The 22,227-nt window shown below is 35.4% G+C and overlaps 1 protein-coding gene across 1 annotated transcript in view; it reads left to right on the top strand.

Moving 5' to 3' along the window:
* Window positions 1-22,227, top strand: part of LMBRD1 (LMBR1 domain containing 1) — a 111,679-nt gene that overhangs the window by 61,375 nt on the left and 28,077 nt on the right. Inside the window, exons 9-14 of the mRNA XM_037139788.2 lie at window positions 6,849-7,001; window positions 14,117-14,181; window positions 14,520-14,622; window positions 15,157-15,261; window positions 16,944-17,093; window positions 20,999-21,077. Coding sequence (XP_036995683.1) covers window positions 6,849-7,001; window positions 14,117-14,181; window positions 14,520-14,622; window positions 15,157-15,261; window positions 16,944-17,093; window positions 20,999-21,077 — 655 coding nt within the window. The remainder of the gene's footprint in view (window positions 1-6,848; window positions 7,002-14,116; window positions 14,182-14,519; window positions 14,623-15,156; window positions 15,262-16,943; window positions 17,094-20,998; window positions 21,078-22,227) is intronic.

Here is a 22,227-nt window from a genome sequence, read left to right on the forward strand (position 1 = left end):
TAACCTATCTGTGGAATTATTAAAGTAAATGAAGCTCACCTGCACTGGCAGGGGAACAATCCATCAAGCACCATGAATAATCATGGTGACCTGGTACCACAAAAAGAAAATGACAATTCTCCAGAAACCAAAGTGAAAGTTACAGAAGATTGTTATCTAAATGACTGAGAATACAAAATAGTTGTCATGAAGAAAGTCAGTGAAAAGTCAGGCAGTTTAGTGAGCTCAGGAGTAAAATTAATGAACAGAAGTACTTCAACAAAAAAAGGACCAAACAAATTCTGGAGCGGAAGAACTGAATAATGAGATGAATAATGCATTAGAAAGCATTAGAAATAGAGCAGAAAATATGGAAGCAAATTAACTAGCTACAAGATAGAAATAAAAAGATATCCAGGTGAAAAAAGAGAGAATTAAGTTAATGAATGAATGAAGTCTACAAGCACTATCCAGCTCCATTAGAAAGTGCAGCATAATGGTATCCCAGAAGGAGAAGAGGAGAAGGGGACAGAGAGCCAATTTAAAGAAAAAAATAGATGAGAAATTCCCAAACCTGGGGAAGGAACTGGACTTGAACTTAAACAAGTACAAGAAGTTAATAACCTATTAACTTCTTGTTAATAGAAGATACAAGAAGATTATTAACTTCTTGTATTTCTTATCCACTGATTATCTCAGTGGTAAGAAAACTTCAAGACACCATTATACTAAAACTGCTAAAAGTCAATGATTAAAAAAATAAAGAAGAAGAATTCTAAAGGTAGCCAGGAGAAAAAGGCAATCACCTACAAAGGAAATTAATTAGGCTATCATCACATACCTCAGCAGAAATACTATAGGCCAGGAGAGAATGGAATGACATATTCAAAATATTGAAAGATAAGAGTTGCCAGTCAAGAATAATGTATCCAGTAAAGCTGTTCTTCAGATGTGAAGGGGAAATAGAGGCTTTCCCAGTCAAACTAAAGATGAGGGAGTTTACCATTGTACAACCTGCCTTCCAAGAAATATTTAAAGGAACCTTTCTGCTGGAAATGAAAGAGTGAAAAGTGCGCTAACCTTTGAGTAAGGCAGTAAACACAGAATCAGGAAATTGCCACCCTGTTACAGAATAGGGTTTTAAACAGTTATAACATAAAGATTAATGGGGGTAAGCATTAAAAGTAATTATAGCTACTTCAGTTTGGTAACAAACACAACGTAAAAAGAATAATTGTGACAACAGAAACATAAGAGAAGGAGGGAAAGGATGGAATTTGTGTAGATAAACAAAGATAAGATGCTATCAGAATAAAAATAACTATTTTATCTGTGTGATGTTTTATATAAATTTCAAGGTAACCACAGAACAAAAATCTAGATCACAAGACAAACCATAAAAATAAAGGCAGAGAAAAGCATTATAGAAAACCACTAAAGTAAAATAGAGAAACAAATTAAAGGCAACAGTGCAGATATAGAGCAATCAGAAAACAAAAGATAATTTATTAGTAGTAAGTCCTTATATATCACCAATTACCATAAATGTAAACAGATTGATCTCACCAGTCAAAAGTGATGGAGTAGCTGCATGGATTACAAAACAAGACCCACCTATTCGCTGCCATCAGGAGACACATCTCAGCTCCAAAGACAAACATAGGCTCAAAGCAAAGGGGTAGAAGATGATACTTAAAGCAAATGCTATCCAAAAGAAGGCATGTGCTGCTATACTTATTCAGACAAAGTAGACTTAAAGCTAAAAAAGGTACCAAGAGACACAGATAGACAGTATGTTATAGTGGGACAAATCATCAAGAAGAGCTAACATTCAATAATGTTGCACCCAACTTAGGAGCAAAATATATAAAACAATTATTAATGGACCTAAATGGAGAAATTGACAGCCACACATAATAGTAGGAGACTTTAACATCCTGCTTACACTAATGAATTGATCATACAAAAAGTTAACAAGGAAACACGGGCCTTAAATGACACATTAGATCATAGGGACTTAGTAGATATGCACAGGACATTCCATCCAAAAGCAACAGAATACACATTCTTCTTAATTGCAGATTGAGCACTCTCAAGGGTATATGTTGGGACAGAAAACAAGTTTCAATTATCTTTTTGGACCACTACAATGTGAAACTCTAGATCAATTACAAGAAGAAAGCTAGAAAAATCACAGATACATGGAGATAAAACATTATTGGATCAAAGGAGAAATAAAAATACATGGAGACGAATGAAAATGTGGCAGACCAAAACCTTGGGGATGCAGCAAAAACAGAACTGAAAGGGGAGTTTATAGCAAATAGCACTACCTCAAGAAACAAGAAAAATCTCAAACTTTAGACCTCAAGGAACTACAAAAACAGGAACAAATGAAGCCCAAAGTAAGTAGAAGAAAGGAAATTATAAAAATAAGCAGAAAAGCAAAGCAAAGAAAAAAAAACAAATACTCATGGACACAGACAACAGGATGGTGATTGCCAGAGGGAATGGAGGATAGGGAGAGGTAGAGGGGATGTAGGGAGTTATAAATGGTGACGGAAGGAGACTTGGGGCGATGAACACACAATACAATACACAGATGATGTATTATAGAATTGTATACCTGAAACCCTTATAACTTTATTAGTTAGTGTCATCCCGATCAAATCAATAGAAAATAAATTTTTAAAAGGCTTAAAAAAGCAGTGAAATTAAGAGCTAGTTCTTTAAAAAGATATACAAAATTGACAAACCGCTAAATAGACTCACTAAGGAAAAAAGAAGACTAAATAAACTCAGAAATGAAAGAGAAGTTAAAACGGACACCACAGAAATACAGACAGCCATGAGACAATACTTTGAAAGTCCATATAACATTAAACTGGACAACTGAGGAGACATGGATAAATTGCTAATGTGCAACTTTTCTAGACTGAGTCATTAAGAAATAGAAATTCTGAATAGAAATTCATTAGGAAGGAAATCAAAACAGTATTTGAAAATTGTCCCTCCCTCCCCCAAAACATCCGGAGTTAGATGGCTTCACTAGTGAATTCTACCAAACATTCAGAGATTTAATACCTGTTTTACTTAGTCTCCCTAAAAATTGAAGAGGAGGATACATTTCCTAACTCATTTTATGAGGCCAACATTACCAGACAAAGCACAAACAAAACCAGACAAGGACAAACAAAGAAACAAAAATTATCGGCCAGTATCTCTGCTGAAAATTGATGCAGAAATCCTCAGCAAAATATCAGCAAACCAAATACAGCAATACATTTAAAAGATCACACACCGTGATGGAGAGGGATTTATTTTAGAGATGCAAGGATAGCTCAACATCTGCAGGTCAGTCAACATAATATACCACATGCAAAGTGAGAAATAAAAGTATGTTTCCATAGATGCAGAGAAAGCATTTGATAAGATTCAACATCCATTTATGATAAAAGCCTCAATAAAATGGATATAGAAGAAAAGTACATAAACATAATAAAAGGCCATATATGGTAAAACCACAGCTAACATCATACTCAATGGTGAAAAACTGAAAGCTCTTTCTTGCCACTTTTATTCAGTATAATATTAGGACCTGAGCAGTTACCCAGAACATGGGACTTTCTGTGCTAAAATCAGGATGTTGGTCATTCTTGTAATCAGATATGTGATAAATAGAATAAATAACTCAGTACATTTACTTTATCCTTTAGAAATCTTAAATGTATACCTTTGTCAGGTATTAATGAGAATTTGGGATTGGTATACTGTTAGAAAATAAAATATTAAGCTTTTAAAAAACTTGAATGTTGTGATATTGCTCATCCACACTAACACATACCTTTTAATAATTAAAATTTAATCCAACAGTTCACGTAGAAATGGGTCTTGCTGAGTTGTATGTATGTACTTGGATCCATGTAAATGAGGATATTCATGCACATTGTTATTGTCCCTCCCCTCCAAAAGAAAACAACTTAAGTGCCTCCAAATTAGGTATTTTGTTAAATTAAGATGCCATGTTATAATATGCTATGCAGTGATGAAAAGGAATGAGGGAGATTTATATATAGCTTGAAGAATATGTCTTATAAAACCAGGGTATCTCAGTTCAACTTCTGGCTCAGCAGATTATGCATATAACATCTATAAGCCTCATTTTCCTTATCTAATCTTGTTAATATCTTTACCCACCCCAAATTTTTATTCTGAAAATTCAAGGAGAATAAATGTAACAGATCAGTTTTAGGCACAAGAATTGTGCTAAAAAAATGTTAGCTATTGTTTTTTTTTTGAAGGTTTTATTTATTTGTTTTTAGGAGAGGAAGGGGGAGGGAGAAAAGGAGAGAAGCCATCAATGTGTGGTTGCCTCATGTGCCTCACACTGGGGACCTGGCCCACAACTCAGGCATGTGCCCTGACTGGGAATTGAATGGGCAAGCCCTTGGTTTGCAGGCCAGCACTCAATCCACTGAGCCACACCAGCCAGGGCTGTTAGCTATTGTTTACAACAAAAGTATAAGTGTTATTTCATATATGCATGCATATAAATACATAGAAAATGTTTAGAAGGATACTGATCAGCATGCTTCATAGTGATAACCACAGGAAAGGGGAGTGGTAATTAGGGATAGTATTAAAGGGAATCTTTACTATTTTTTTAAACAAATGGTATGTATTTATATACTTTACAACCACTTTTTTTTCTTTTTGAATTAGATAGTTGGTAACTGCTGGGCTTCTGTACTAGTGTTTGTTTTTCTGACCAGAAATGTTCTTATATTTGTTTTGCTCAATTGCCAAAGCAGACTGGGTATCCATCCTTCTTCACTCCACTGAAGCATTCACAAAGTAGGCACTGACTTGAATCTGTTTATATTGGACCTTTAAATCAGTTTACTAATTTTTCTTCCTGACATATTGAAAGCCAGCAGTGAAATAATAGTACCTTATTGTTGGTATTTTTTTTTATAAAATACCAACATGGTATACCAACAAAAATAGAGGTTATGGTTGATATCTAAAGTACTGAGCCCTTTTCATACCATACCACTGAAGTATTACTACCTAGATCTGTCTTCTAGAAGGGAGTTTTTATTTTATCCCCCTGTCCTTCAGAAACTACCTCTCGGAAAGGTTCCTTTTTGGGGAATACAATTTGATAATATCTAATGTACTTAAAGGAGTGAAGATTAAATATAATATAGTCCAGTATGTGCAAAGTATGGTCTCTGGACCAGTAGCAGCAGCATCTCCTGGAAATTTGGTAGAAATGCAAATTTAGGACCTACCTCAGGTAAGCCCTACCTACCTAAGACCTACTAAGTCATATTTTCTTGGGGATGAGGTTTAGAAATCTGTGTTGAACAAATTTGTCAGGTGATTGTTATGCATGATAAGGCTTGTAAAGCAGTAAGATAAGATAAGGAAGAGTATGGCCAGTTCCAGAAGAGCATGGCAGTGCCACAATGTCAGTAGATCATTATAACTGTGTAAACCTCTTTATTAAAGGGTATTCAGGTATTGTCTTCATTATATCTGTGATTTTAGTTCATGGCTACATTAGGATATGCTGGGTAGCAATATGTTAGGTATCTGCTGAGAACCTATTTAACCTTAAGAAGGATATAAGTATTCTCATATCTAATCTCTTTACATTTTGAAAATGCAATCTGATATAAATATTTTTTGTTCCTACCAGTAAAACAAACATTTACATTCCTTTTTTATATATGGCAGTTGCCTTATTATTGTTGTTTATTATCGTATCCAGTTGAGGGAGACTTAAAGGCAGGGGAGTTAAGGAAAAGTGTTATCTGTGAGACACTATGAGGAAGGTAGGCTCATGGTTACAATAAGCATCACAGAGAAATAGATGGGAATTAGCTTAGGTTGACCTAAGAAAACATGACTCACTTTCAAATGTACTTGGAGAACAAGGAAGTGCTAATTTTTAGCAATTGTAAAAACCTCTGCATCCCACATACAAGTATTACATCTCGCTGCTGGTATTTGAGTAAGGGGCTGAGAAGCATTGGTTTAGGTACCAATGTAATACAATCATTTGACCAAAGAAAGAGAAGGAATGGGGCCACATATGTTAAGGGATAGAAAAAGTTTGGAGGCAAGCAAGAATAATTGAATGCACTACATATAATATCCCATAAAAAAGATGTTTTCCAAAGTATTTCTTTCTACATCACTTTATATCACACATTTGGAAAACACTGATCAAAAGGAAGTCTAGTATTAAATGTACATACACCCACATTTTGATGCTAATCTTGGTTCAGATATGTATATTGTCACTTCAGAATTGTCAGTTATTAATTTCACTGTCTCTGGTTATATTTTGCTTGCTTGCTTGTTTTTTTGATTAGGTCCACTTATAGGTAAGATCATATGGTATTTGTCTTTCACTGCTTGGCTTATTTCACATAGCATGATGCTTTGTAGAGACATCAAAATGAAGAACAAACTGACAGTAATCAGAGGGGAAATGGGAGGGGATAATGGGGGGAAATGGGGAAGGGTTTTCAGGAACATCTCTAAAGGACACATGGATAAAACCAAAGTGGGGTAGTATCGAGGGTGGGAGGTGGAGATGGCTGGCATGGTGGGGGGAAAATGGAAACAACTGTACTTGAACAGCAATAAAGAAAAAGTAAAAAAAAAAAGTAATTTGAATTAAAACAATTAAAATAGTAAAACATTACAAAATTGTCAGTTATTTTCAATTTTTAAATTTGCCCAAGGAGATACATCTTACATAAAAAAAAGTTTCATTGCTTGATCTGCTAAATCTGATGGGTTACTTTATTATGCCTTAATAGTAAAAACTTTTATTTTTGTTCCATTGTTTGCAGAGCAAAGATGGTCGACCTTTGCCAGCAAGAGATAAACGCACCTTAAAACAACTTGAAGAAAGGTTACGAACACTTAGGAAGAGAGGGAGGCACTTAGAATTCATTGAAAACAGCTGGTGGACAAAATTTTGTGGCGCTCTGCGGCCCCTGAAGGTAAATAGAGTTTTAAAAATTATGCTGTCACTCTTCTTCCAAGTTTATGTAGTATGTCTCAGAGAGGTTAAGTTCTCCTTTTGGGGTATTACAGCATGGTACTTAAGAACGTGGATTTTGGAGTCAAAATAATCCAGTTTTAAATCATAGCTCTGTAATGATTTTGAACCTCATTTATTCATGTGTAATGCAAGTGTTATAGTGACAAGAGTTGTTAGGAGATTTAAACCAAAATATAGATGAGTAATGTAGTATGCTGCTAGCATATTTTGCAAGTCATACTTTTCTGTAAGTAGGAGATCTGGGACTCATAATAAAACTCAGGAGCCCTAACGGAAACGTAATAGAACTCACTTTACTGTTAGATGATATCTGGCTAAAGCTATGTAAAAAGGTATTATTTGAGATGGAATACTGTTACCTTTTTGGGGTGGGGGGGCATCATTTGTTAGCCTTGAATTCTTGGGACTGTGGTTTCTAGACATAAGTATCTCAGTTGAATTGAGCATACCATAATATGACCCTGAGTCTAAAAAGTAACTAGAGCTGCTGGCCATAAGCTTTTGTCTGTGCCCACTCTGTATCTAGCATTTCAAACACCAAAATTGTTTATAGCATAAGTATACAATGCCAGTGTGATCAGAAAGTGCAATGAATAGACTGGTTTGAGTAAAGTAAGCAAAATGAAGCGAGTAAGTGGGTTTTGGCAAATTTTTTAAGAAAGTGTTTTATAGAACACTATCAAAGATCAGTCAGGTTGAGTTCTGTGGTGCATTGTCTTTCTCTTATAATTAGAAAGGAAATGAGGAAATGCAGTGACTGCTTACCCCCAAAAGTTCCTCTTTTGGAGGAGTTTTTCAAAAATATACCATAATCAGTTCTATGTATCATATTTTAAACCTTCTGTTAGAATAAATTTTTTAAAAACTCACCCAAATTCTTTTCCCAAAGTGATTTGTCTTCACAGTACCAAAGGTATGAGAAGCCTTCCCCAACCTTATCTTAATTCTAAATTGTTTGTAGCTTCTTATACATATTTATAACCAGTCTGTAACATTAACTACCTTGTTTTAAACATTCTCTGTTCCATTTCACTGATCATATGCTTAGACGGATTTTTAAATCAACTTTATTAAGTGTGCAGATTGACTTTACCAAATATAGGTGTGTATATATAGAATAGCCACATTGTCCCAGAAAGCTGCTCTGTCTCTCCCTGTTTCCTTGAGCTCAGACTGCAGAAAACCACTAATGCACTTCTGTCATTATACTTTTAATGTATTCTATAATTTTGTATAAATGGAATCATAGAATTACAACCTTTTTAAAACTAACTGGGTAGTGTATAGTCTTCGTCTGGCTTCCTTGGCTCAGCTCAGTGGTTTTGAAATTCATCCACGTTGTTGCATTTTTTTGAAGTCGTTCATTCTGGTTTTATTGCTGAGTAGCATTCCAGTGTGTGCTGTGACACAGTTTGTTTATTCACATACCTGTCAGTGGATTTGACTTGTTTCCAGTTTGAGACTATTATGAATAATACTGATGTTAACATTTGTGCGTAAATATTTGTGTAGATAATGTTTTCATTTCATTCATATTTTTCTTGGGTAAATACCTAGGAGTAGCATGGCTAGGTCTAATGTTTAATAAATACATGTGTAAGTTTATAAGGGATTGCCAAAGTATTTTCCAAAGTGGTTGGACCATTTTACATGCCCACAACAATATAAGACTTCTACTTTCTTTGTGTCCTTGTGAACTTTTATATTGTAATTATTCGTAATAGTTTTCCTCATGGGTGTATAATAGTGTCTCATTATAGTTGTGATTTGCATTTCCCTGGTGACTATTGATATTGAACATCATCTTCTATTCTAATTGGCTATTTCTATATGTCTCTGAAATGCTCCTTTGGCCATTTCGAAAATTAGGTATTTACTTTATGAATGGGTTGCAAGAATTCTTTATGTATTCTGGATCATGTACTTTGTCAAATATATGTATTTTGAAAACACATATTCATACAAAGTAGGAGACAGATATATGTTGTCGCCCACTTTATGGCTTGATTTTATGTTTTCTTAACACTGTCATTCAAAGAGATGTTTTTAAAGCTTTTATAGCAAACATTTTCTCCTCTGTTTTCTTCTAGAAAATTTGTACTTTTAGATCTTGTATTTAGATTTGTGGCTCATTTTAAGTTAGTTTTATTGGATGGTCTGACCTAAGAGTAAAAGCTTGTTTTATTTTTCATATGGATATCAGACCATTTTTTTTTCTGAAGACCATCCTTTGCTCATTGAATTTCCTTGGCAATTTTGTCAAATCAGTTGATCGTGTGTGTGTGTGTGTGTCTAATTTTGGACTTTGTCTTCAGTTTTGTTGATCTATATATCCTTACATTAAAACTTGATTACTGGAGATTTAAAGCAGTCATGAAATCAGTTTTGTAAGTTCTTCAGTTTTATTTTCCTTTTTCAAAATTGATTTAGCTATGTTGGAACCTTTGTATTTCTGTATAAATTTTAGAATCAGCTCATAATTTCACAAAACACCCATGGAAATTTCCATTGGGATTACTTTGAATCTGTAGGCAAACTAGGGGAGAATTAATATTTAATTAAATTTATTTATTAATTTATTGTTGGTCAAGTACAGTTTTCTGCCTTCCCCCCCACTCCTTCCCGCCTCCCTTCCCTATTTTCACTCCCCTTGTTGTGGTCCATATGTCCTTTATAATTGTTCTTATAAACCTTTTACCCTTTTAATATTGAATCTTCCAATCTATGAACATATCTTTGCATTTATTTATGTTATCTTAAATTACTCTCAGTAGTCACTTGTAGTGTTAAGTGAAGTAGACTTGCAAATACAGTATTTTGATAAATTTGTAATTTTTGTTTTTTATATATTTAATCTTTATTATATTTTTTCCATTACCATTTAGTCCCCTTACACTGCCCTCCTCCCAGCAATGACCTCACTGTTGTCCATGTGTGTGAGTCCTTTTTCCTTTTTGCTTAATCTCTCTACTCCCTCACCCCCTAACTACCTGTCATCCTGCTGTCTATCTATGAGTCTGTCCCCATTTTCCTTGTTAGTTCAGTTTATTCATTAGATTACACAGATGAGTGAAATCATATAGTATTTGTTTTTCTCTGATGGGCTTATTTCACTTAGCATGATTTTCTCCAGATCTATCTGTACAGTCACAAAGAGTAAAATTTTCTTTCTTTCTTTCTTTTTTTCTTTAACGGCTGAGTAGTATGCCATTGTGTCAGTATCCCATAGTTGTTTTATCCACTCATCTGCTGGTGGACACTTGGGCTGCTTCCAGATCTTGGCAATTGCAAACAACACTACAGGGAACATAGGGATGCTTATATTCTTTGAAATTAGTGTTTTGGGTTCCTTCAGATATATTCTCAGAGGTGGGATTGCTGGATCAAAAGGCAGATACATTTTTAGTTTTTTGAGATATTTCCATACTGCTTTCCACAGTGGCTGTATTCACAACAACAGTGCAAAAGGGTTCCCCTTTCTCCACATCCTTGCCAGCACTTATTGTTTGTTCATTTATGGATGATAGCCATTCTGACAGGTGTGAGATGATAACTCACTAATCATTAGTGAGTTACATTGCTATGAGCAATGTCTGAGATTATACAGCCATGTTTTCTTCTAGGAGTTTTATTGTTTTGTGTCTAACATTTATGTCTTTAATTCGTTTTGAATTTATTCTTGTGTGTAGCATAGAAGTGGTCTAGTTTCATTTTTCTTTATGCATCTGCCCAATTCTCTCAATACCATTTATTGAATAAACTATGTTTAGCCCATTGTATGTGCTCACTTTTTATGTCAAATATTGACTATAAAATTATGCATTTGTTTCTGGACTCTCTATTGTGTTCTATTAATCTATGAGTCTGTTTTTAGGTCAGTATTATGCTGTTTTGATTACTATGGCCTTACTGTATAGTGTGATATTAGATAGTATGATTCCTCCAACTTTGGTCTTTCCTAAGATCACTGTTGCTGTGTGGGGCCTTTTGTGGTTCCATGTAAATTTTTGAAGTATTTGTTTTAGTTCTGTGAAATACATCATTGGTATCTTGATAGGAATTGTGTTGAATCTATAGATTGGACATTTTAATGATATTCTTCCTATCCATGAACATGATATGTGCTTCAACTTATTTGTATCTTCTTCAGTTTCTTTCTTCAGTGTCTTATAGGTTTCCAAGTACAGGTCTTTAACATCCTTTAGGTCCATATAGGGAACCAGTCTGTGTGACAGTGGTGAATGTAGTGCAGCCCCTGATTCGGAAAACCAGCAGGAGCCAGTTGGCACATGGGAACTGAGCCCACAGATTGGTTTTCTCGTGGGGAACCAGGCCTGCATTATACTTAGGCTGCTCTGAGGCTTGCTTTTTGCTAAAACTCCTTCACCCTGATTTGAGGCAGAAAATGTTTATTACGTATCTTTAAAATAACCTCCTAAAGTCTGTGCTAAACTTTCCAAGGATGGAGTGTAGGCAGTTCAGCTACTTTTCCCCTTGGATTTACAAACATCCTTTTCTTTGAAGTATTTAGCAATATCCTCCCCTTCATTATCTGTAAAAGGTAATCACCTAAAGTGAACCTGTGCTTAGTAAATGAGGACCATCCTCAATGTAATGTGCCCAGAAAAGCAACAGAAGCCTGTCCAGGCAAGAGTTGGGGCTCTCTCTTAGAGAGTGGCTGTGCCGTCCTTTTACTCCACAGGACTTCTGCAGTCCATGTGAATTTGTTCGTTGCATCCACAACACACAGACCCTGCTGGTAAGAGTCTGCATCAGGTTTATTCCTAGCAATTTTATTAGCAATCGTGAATGGGATTGTTTTCTTTATTTCAATTTTAGTTATAGTTCATTATTGGCATATAAAAATGCAACTGATTTCTGGACATTTATTTGTATACTGCTACTTTACTAAATTCATTTATCAGTTCTATTAGTTTCTTGGTGGAATCTTTGTTATTTTCTATGTACAGTATCAGGTCATCTGCAAATAATGACAGTTTTACTTCTTCCTTTCCAATTTGGATGCCTTGTATTACTACTTCTTCTTGTCTAATTGCTGTGGCTAAGACTTTGAGTACTGTGTTAAATAAGAGAAGTGAAAGCGGATATCCCTTTTTCCCGATCTTAAGAGAAACACTTGTAGTTTTTTCCCATTGAGTATGATGCTTATTTTTCTGGCTAGCTTAGCGTGTGTTTCCAGCTGCAGGCCATTTCAGCCTCCCTCTTGGAGCCAGCAAGTGTAGTTGGAGGGACATGAGCCACGTGGTTGCTAGAGTCACTTGGCCATAGAGTGAACAGGTAAGTGTACTGTGCAAGTGCAGGTTCCTGAGTGAGAGAGAAAGCTTAGTCCTTTATGAGCCCACACCTCCTGCTGTGGGTCTGGTAGCTGTTAGACCCACATGGTTGTGTGGTTCCAGGCAAGAGATATTGAAAGATTGATTGATCAAGACATTCTTTGTTGCAATAGTCCTCTGGGAATATAACCAGAAGCTTGGGTTTAGGACAGATCAGAGGCTTTCTCAAAATGGCCAATCAACTTTCCAAACTTTTGCAGATTTTGATAGATCCACCCTCTAATTAGACTGATAGGCCTGTATGGTCCAGCACCGTTCCTTATACCCACCAACATCCGGGACTGGAGGGATGGGAAGGGAGGAGTGTTACTCCTTTGGTAGAGCAAAGCTGTGTTCCCCTGGGGCATGAGGCTATAGATTCCTGGCTAAGCCAGCAGGCTCCTGCTTCCCATTTTATTAAGTTCAATGTCTAGTTTCCTTTGCTAATTTTATCAGTATCTAGTTAAATACCAGTGATGACATTGGAACTTGGATATCAGTGGCTGATCAATACATAACCCTGTTTTATGTGTGTTTGTGTTTAAGAACAATTTAAGATAATATTGTTGATTCATCAGCATTGAACTTATGACCAACAGCAATATAACTCAGGCCTGAACAAAGCTTGCCTAGCACATGTATTTTCTTAGTAATCATGGCCTTGGGTTTGTGGGCTAATTAGCCTGGTTGTCCCTGGAACTTGGGAACATGTCAAGAAAAAAAGAGCCTCAGTTATTAGTAACATAGATTTTTACCCATTTTTTATTATGAAATTTTATTTCTTAGGGACCCAGTTCTAATAATTTGTTTGCCTGTTTTCTATCTTCAGTAGTATATAAAGTTTATATAGTAAAAGGAAATGTGTTCCACCAATTACATTACTTAACACATTTTTTCACAGAAACATGGTTTTACATGACAGTGTCTTTAGTGATGCTAGTACTCTGTTTCAGGAATATTATCAGTTATATAGGCTTTTCTGGGCTCTGATATAATTTTATATATTTAATTAGCATTTACAGTATATATGGTATATATAGGTGTATATATAATATGTATTATGTATATGGCATATATAGGTGTATATACTGTGGGAAAATATTCCCATTCCATTTTTAACAAGTTAATATAACCTGATGAGTTTCTTGATTTCGCTTTTTTTGTATGTGTATATTAGTCTTAATATAGTCTTTAAAAATTTTTTGTTTATTATTTTTAAAGAGGAGAAGGGAAGGAGAGAAGCATCCATGTGTGGTTGCCTCTCCAAGCCCCCACTGGGGGACCCAGCCTGCAACCCAGGCATGTTTCCCATTCCCTAGAATGGGAATCAAACCGGTGACCCTTTGGTTCATAGGCCAGCACTCGATCCACTGAGCCACACCAGCCAGGGCTTAATATAGTCTTAGTAGTCTTTTCAGTTAATTTTGGAGCTTATATATGAATATAACTGACTTAAACCTTTTATTTGACCTGCCAGAGAGTCTCATTTATTTATTTACAAATGAAGACTTCAAGATGTTTTGTCTGTTTTTGTGTATGTTCTCAAACAATGTCATAATGAAAATTTAGATGACAAATGCTTAAGATTATGTACTAAATTAAAATGTATCTTAGATCATTGTAGTTATATTATGGTCGTATACTAGCAATTTGTATTGAACATAATGATTTCATGCTTTTAATATCAACTTTTAGAACTATATATAATGTTTTCTTTTAGATCATTTGGGGAATATTTTTCATCTTAGTCGCATTGCTGTTTGTAATTTCTCTCTTCCTGTCAAAGTAAGTACATTAGACATATTTTCTAAAGCACTTACATAAATCCTATGATATTACACATTTTCCTTGCTGAATTCCATTAGTGTAGTCTGTTCATCTTAAGGAGCTATTTTACTTGAAGTGTTCTACAGCATTAACTCAAAGAATGACTAAAAAGTTTCAATAATAGTATTTCTTTATTCTTTATTAGTGAACAATAGCTGTAAGATAGTTAAGTGAGGTTTTAATTTGTTATTTGAGGTTTTCTTTGATTCAGTTGAATTTGCATGCTTAAGTTATAAATTAATTGAAAGTGTGGTCATATAATATGTAAAATCCCTCTATAATTTTTTTCTATTTAGTTTGGATAAAGCTCTTCATTCAGCTGGAATTGATTCTGGTTTTGTAATTTTTGGAGCTAATCTGAGTAATCCACTGAATATGCTTTTGCCTTTACTACAAACAGTAAGTAAAAAAAAAAGTCATTTTGTATTCTAGCAAACATTCTTACACTGTCAAATTATTATGTTGAAAAACCTATTAATACCTGGCAATATATGCTTGTGCCCTCTGCTGATTTGGCTTTTTATTTATATGTAACTGCCACATTGATATGTGCTTTAAGGATTACTGTATAGATATTTAACTGAACTCTTAAATTATATATAATTTGACTTGATACAATATAAACCTTAAGATGAGCTTTTCTAAGAAATTTCTGGTTTTAATTTTTAATAAAATTTTTACTGCATATTTAAATGTAATTTTGAGCTTTATTTTGTTACTAGATTTTTCTAGGATAATGGGAATAAACAATTGGGAGATAGTTTAGTAATAATTTTGGGGGGATCCTTTTTTTTTGTATTTTTATAGTAGCCTGATCTAGATCGGGGTTGATATATTAAACATTTGCCAAAAATGAATAATGAAGTTTTAGTTAGTTTTATATGACTTCTACAGCCCTGTTTGTGTATTGAATTGAATTTTATTTTTTTCCAGGTTTTTCCTCTTGATTATATCCTTATAACAATTATTATTATGTACTTTATTTTTACTTCAATGGCGGGGATTAGGAATATTGGCATATGGTTCTTTTGGATTAGAGTGAGTATATATTACAGTATTGCTATTTTCATCATTCATATATAATTTTATTATTGAAAATTATCTTGGATTTATAATATAGAAGTTATAAATATCTTGATACTAAAAGTGATGGTAAATTAGTTTTTTCACTGTATGCTGACATAAAAGTGCTTTTGTCCAGAGCATTGGTATTGAACAGGAGTGATTTTACCCGCCTGGATATGTTTACCAATATTTGGAGACATTTTCACTTGCTAATGCGAGGGGGTGCTTATTGGCACCTACTGGGTAAGAAGCCAGGGTTTCTGTTAAACATCCTGCAGTGCACAGGGAGGTGTCGATAATAAGGTCTTATCCAGCCCATAATATCAGTAGTGCTAAGGCTGAGAAACTCAGGTCTAGAACTTACCATATTTTTCTTAGGGTTTGGCTGCATGGAAACACAGTGAAGCACAAATGGGTACACTGTAGGTCAAAAGATGGTCCTTCCTACTAGGAGTTAAAGATCACTATATGATTTAGAGAAAGGGTTATTTTTTATGCTTATTTTGAGATAAATTAAAAATTTTTAAATGAACCTGTATTAAATAGAGACTACTTCCAGCTGTGAGTGAAAGAAAAACCATTTAAATAGTGGCTTGAACTAATGAATGACTTCTTGCTATAGGAAAAAAATGTAACATTGCTTTAGTAGCTCAAAAATGTCAAGTCCAGTAGTATCTCTAATCCTCCTCACTTCCCCCTCATTATTGTAATTTGGCAGCTGCAGCTTCACTTATCCTGGCTATGTTACAAAAGGAAAAAGTAGATGGGAGGCTTTGTAAAGCAAGACTTACCAGCAATCCCAGTGGACTTCAACTTTTCTTTTGATGTTTAATATTTTATCACTGCTATCCATTACTAGGTGCAGGGGAAGCTGGGAAATGTAAAATTTTAGGTGATCATATCATCAGCCCTTCCAGAATTAGAATTCTGTTACTCTATATAGTACTGCAATCTAGTCATAAAACAGATAGGTGATGTCTTAGTTGCTAAAATAAAAGTATGCTCTGCCACTGAAATGAAGCAAGCTACCCGGTTCCTTGTACTTGTTACTGTATGCTTTAGTTTTGCTCTCATATAGCTACATATGAAAATATGTAGTCAGATTATCATAACTAGATTTTATGGCGGTATGAGAACATTATGAGCATTTTATAGATATGAATATATATTAACATGTGACATGTCCTTGTGCAGTAATATTACATAAGATCACAAATATATTAATAATACTTATAGTTTAAACTTATTCTAAACTTTAGATAAAATTAGAGGTAGTTCACAATTCTCCTTAGCTCATCTATAAACTTCTAATAGATGCTATTGCATAATAAATTTAGAATGTTTGTCTGGAAACCGTATAAATACTGATATATTCTGTAGTCCTATATTTTTAAGAAATCGTTTATAGGTTCCTTTAGATATAGATGCTTTGCCATGGTTAGAAGATAAATATACTAAACCTATATGCTTTACATAGAGAAAATTGTCTTTATTATTTTTATAATTATTTGGAATGATTAAGAATTCTCAGTGTTTTGAATCAAAGAAAGGCATGGATGATTGAATTCTGTTGACTACCCACACATGAGCAGGACTGAGAGCCTTGACAGTAAAACATGTTGCTGAGGTACTATTATTGTCTTCTGTCTTTCCAGTTATATAAAATCAGAAGAGGTAGAACCAGACCCCAGGCACTCTTATTTCTCTGTATGATACTTCTGCTTATTGTCCTCCACACTAGTTACATGATTTATAGTCTTGCTCCCCAGTATGTTATGTATGGAAGCCAAAATTACTTAACAGAGGTAAGTACAAAACTTAAAAACTCATTATTTTGATATTGTACTTTTTAATTGTAAATTATATTTTATTGATTGTACTATAATAGTTGTCTCACTTTTTCTCCTTTTGCCCATCTACACCCAGCACCACCCCACTCACCTCAGGCAATCCGCTCACTATTGCTCATGGCCATGGGTCATACATAGGTTCCTTGGCTGCTTCATTTCCTATACCGTACTATACATCTGTAGTACTATACTGTACCATGGCTATTCTGTGACTACCTTTTTGTATGTCTTAAATCATACAAAGGGGTCACCTCTTCACCCACTCCCCCATACCCCACTTCCATCTGGCAGCCATCAAAACACTCTCCATATCCATGATTCTGTCTCCATGCTTCTTGTTTGCTTAGTTTGTTTTTTAGATTCAGTTGTTAGTAGATACATGTTTATTGCCATTATATGTTCATAGTTTTGATTTTCTTTTTCTTAGATAAGACTCATTAACATTTCATATAATAATGGTTTGGTGATGAACTCCATTAGTTTTTTTCTTGTCCTGAGAAGCTCTTTATCTGTTTTTTGATTCTAAATGATAGCTTTGTTAGGGAGAGCAATCTTGTCTGTAGGTCTCTGCTTTTCAAGACTTTGAATCTTGCTTGCCAATATTTTCTAGCCTGCAAAGTTTCTTTAGGGAAATCAGCTGACATTCTTATTGGAACTGCCCTGTAGGTAATAAACTGCTTTTTTGTTGCCACTTTTAAGATTCTGTCTTTATCTTTTTTTTTTTAAGATTTTATTTATTTACTTTTAGAGAGAGGGGAAAGGAAGGAGAAAGAGAGAAAAAGAAACATGCGTGGTTGCCTTTCACACATTATTGTACTCTATACTAGTTACATGGGGACATGGCCTGCAGCCCAGGAATGTGCCCTGAGTAGGAATCAAACTGGCATCCTTTTGCAGGCCTGCACTCAATCCACTGAACTACACCAGCCAGGGCAAGATTCTGTCTTTATCTTTAACCTTCAGCATTTTAATTATGGTGTGTGTATTTTGGAGTGGGCCTCTTTGCATCCTGTTTGGGACTCTCTGTACTTCCTGGAGTTCATTTCTGACACAAATCCTTTTTATGCTGTTGAGGTCCTCACTAAGTTCCTTGGGTATCCTTATAACTGGTATTTTGAACTCTGCATTTGATAGATTGCTTATCTCCATTTTGTTTAGTTCTTTTCCTGGAGTTTTGATCTGACCTTTCACTTGGACCATGTTTCTTTGTCTCCTCCTTTTGGCAGCCTGCCTGTGTTTGTTTCTATGTATTAGGTAGAGTTGCTTTGACTCCCTGTCTTGGTAGCATAGCTTATGTAGTAGGTGTCCTGTGGGGTCCATTGGCACAGCCTCCTCCATCACCCAAGCCGCGTACTTGAAGCGCGTCCTTCTTTTGGGCTGAGTATACTTTTCTCCTGTAGTTGAGTCTTCATTGCCATTGGCAGGTCAACAGGAGGCATTTACCCAGGCAAGTCAGCTGCAAGGACTGGTGTGACCACTGAACATTAAGCTCTGCCCTTCCTGGAGGATAAGCTGTTTGGATGAAGGGTGGACGTTGCTTCAGTGTGGTCTGTAGCTGTCCACTGCGTACGCAAGCTCTGGGGTTTCCCAGGTCATAGAGGTGAACGTCAGCCACCACCTGTGTTTTTCTTAGGCCACGCTGCACTGCCTCAGCTATAAAGCAGTCTGAGACGGCTGCTACTTGTGCTGGGCTTAGAGATTCTTAGGTGAAGCCAAGCCGTGAACCTCGGCTGGTTGCTGGTAGTGCCAGGCCTTGGGCCACTTAGCAAGAAGTAGAGGGTCTGGGGGCTCACTGAGTTTGGCTCTTGCCTGTTTGAAAGGATTTAGGAAGGTAGAAGCATGAGCCAAGACCAGCCATTCATATGTAAAAGCAGCTTGTGTGGGCCCATCAGTTGGGTGGGAGGAAGTCTCTGAGTATCTCTAGGGCGGAGCAAACAGTGTTAGCAAGGTTGATGGAGTCTCAGATATGGCACTAACCTGTGGCTCCGTAGCTTTGTGGGAGAAGGTTCAGAAAAGGAATGTGGCTGTTTGCCTGCTTTCTGTCTGGGAGAAAGCTGTCCCCCAGCTCTCACCTCTCTGCCAGATGCTTCATTTCTCCCTGTATGCCACTGGTGCTTTGGAAGCTGCTACCCTGGTGCAGGTGCTCAGAGGGAGTGAGTCTGAGTAAGTCTGTGTGTGGTTATTTAAGGGGAACTATTTGGGACTCTAGCCCTTTCTTCTACCAACTCAATCCCCTCTGGTTTTTGCAGCCAGAGGTTATGGAGGCTTATCTACCTGCCTTGGAACCCTGGGCTGGGGGGCCTGGTGTGGGGCTAAGGCTCCTCACTTTTGAATCTCTCTTCCAAATACTTTCCACCAGATGTGATGTGGGACCAGCCCATTCTGCATCTCCACTCTGCCTACCAGTCTGGATGGATGTGGTTTCTTTACTTCTGTTGTTCTTGGACTTCCATTCACATGATTTTTGATGGTTCTGAGTGATGGTTACATATTTTAGTTCTAATTTTGATGTGGTTGTGTAGGAAGTGAAACATGCTTATCTGTGCTGACATCCTAACCAGAAGTTGTCACTGTTTTGATATTTTAAGGATACTGATATTTAAAAGCAGTTTTCAATTTATAAAGCTGGCATAAGATATTAGCTTATCAGATTATGTTTAATTTTGCCAAAGCTGTTTTTTCATTCCATTTTTCAACATACTTATATTTGTTTCATACCAATTCTTTTTAAAAATAACATTAAATTTTATTAAAATAGGTTTTTAAATGGATCCCATGGTGCCAAGCTACTGACTGCTATTAAATTTTATTAGTAAAATTTTTAAAATTTTAGTACTTTATTAAAACCTATAACATTTCCTTTAAAATGACATTTTAAGAACTTTGTTAATGTGGTTCTTCAAAAGCTTTGGTGAGTAAAATATGTATGCTCACCATACATACCATTAATCTCACAGGAGATGCTTTATAAATATTTTATTTGTGGGTAACTGGGCTTTCTTTTAACATGATGGGTATTTTCTTACCTCTAACACTGATTTCTTGATACTGATCTTTCAGATGCCAGCTGAGGTTCCTAGTTGTAATTGGGTAGCTACTTTGGGTTTTTTGACAATTTGAAATATTTTGACCACATCTGATATAACTTTTGTTTAGTTTGTTTACTTTTCCTAAAATACCTCTTATTCTGCTTCGTAACAATTCAGATCAAATCCATGCTTCAAGTTGTGTTGAAGCCTTTCTTTAATAGAGTCCTCATTATTAATGTAGTCTGCCCAGATCACTCCTGCTTTTAGCCTATGCTGCTTCCTCCATTCTTTTTTACTTTGCTTTAGGAAGCAAAAACATCTAACTAGCACATCAAACCTTCACTTAATACCACCCATAATATTGAAAAGTAAGTTGATTGAAAAACGTGAGGTGACAGTGTGGGTGGAACAGTCATGATGGAGGTACAGGAATGACCTGTGCTCAGGAACCAGGGGGCCAGAAGATCACCTGAACCCATCTCCCTTCTTACACCTTTTTACTCTCTTCCTGCCTCATCCCCTGTACCTAGTTCTCTAGGTCATGCTTTTTAAACAGTTTTCTGTGAATGACAATTGTGCTTTTGCATAAACCAAAGATACTCTTTTCTTGTTACACTCTAGAAAAATAAGTAGGCCCTCTCTCTGGGAAGAAGCTCTGTTTAACATAGGACCTAAAGATTGTTGCAAAAAAGTCCTCATGTTAAACTTATCTTGAAACTTACCTTTTAGAATATTAGTTAGATGACACAGAATATAAAGTTAATGTGATTACCTTTGAATCAAAGTATAATTTTAATATAATTACATTTTAACCATATTTTCATATTTCAGACCAATGTAACTTACCATGACCATAAAGGCAATTCCACCCTTTCTGTGCCAAAGAGATGTGACGCAGATGCCCCTGAAGGTAAATAAAGCAGCTCTTACCAACTGTTTTAGAAATTACTACTGTGTAAGAAAAGAATTACCTTGCATTTTGCTATTAATCATTTGATGCATTTGTTTTAATATGTGTTGACAAAGGAATTTTTAGAAAAAAGAAATTGGTAAGTCTCTTCAGTAGAATTTCTTGATGACGTAATGATTTTAATTAGGGAAAGGCCATTATAAATTAGTTACTTATGAAGTAATGAAGGTAGTTACTACTTATCACATTTAGTAGTACAAGAAGTCACTGTTAAATGAATTGTTGTTTTCCTTAAGAAACTCAAAAGTTTTGGTGGAATCTACAATTTTTAGGACCAAGATCAAAGATCTATAACCTCGAACAACTTTTAATTCATTCAAGTGTAGTCACTTGAGTTAATAATGTTAACAATAATAACAGTGACTTTTAAAAGCATATAATTGGGTTCCAGGCACTCTCGTAAGTATTTCATGTGTATTCAGGGAAAAACCTCTGTGATCTTGTGCTCTTAAACTGTGTATTTTTAGAAAATCACTTTTTTCTCCAATTTGTTGTGTGTTAAGGTGATTTTTTTCTTTCAATATTATAATATTTTATCCTGATTACAGTTTCTGTATTTATTCCTTTTTTAAATATATTTTATTGATTATCAAAATTTGCAAAGTTTTCTCCTACTCTGCTTTCAAATGCTTTTATTTCAGGGTAAAGTAATATGTCAAATGTAGTGTATTTCTTCATAAATCATTCATGGGTGTCATCATGAAAAAGATAAATTCTGAGGTTTTTTTTTAGCAGGGTCAACTGTAGAATGTGATGGAGTAACAGGCATAGGTACAGAATTTAGGGATAGCCCAGAAGAAGAAGGCATTAACTCTACCTGGAGGAGAGCACTGGAATGGTAGTCAGAAAGAAGGCTTCAGAAAAGAGATACCAGAGCTGTATTTCAAGGTTAAAGAATTGACCTAGTGTGTGCATAAAGAATAGACTTGTAGGTGGAAGAACAAAATGCACAGATCAAATGATCTTAAGCTCTATGGATATATGTCTAAGAGAATTTAAGACATTATTGTTTCATTTTTTACATTATGGGATTAGGGGGTTGGAGAGAGGGAGGAAATGAGATTGCATAGTTAGGTGTCAGATTGCAAAA

Source organism: Artibeus jamaicensis, unplaced genomic scaffold (assembly GCF_021234435.1).
Source record: "Artibeus jamaicensis isolate MK-2021 breed Jamaican fruit bat unplaced genomic scaffold, CSHL_Jam_final contig_388, whole genome shotgun sequence".
Classification (NCBI taxonomy): Eukaryota; Metazoa; Chordata; class Mammalia; order Chiroptera; family Phyllostomidae; genus Artibeus; species Artibeus jamaicensis.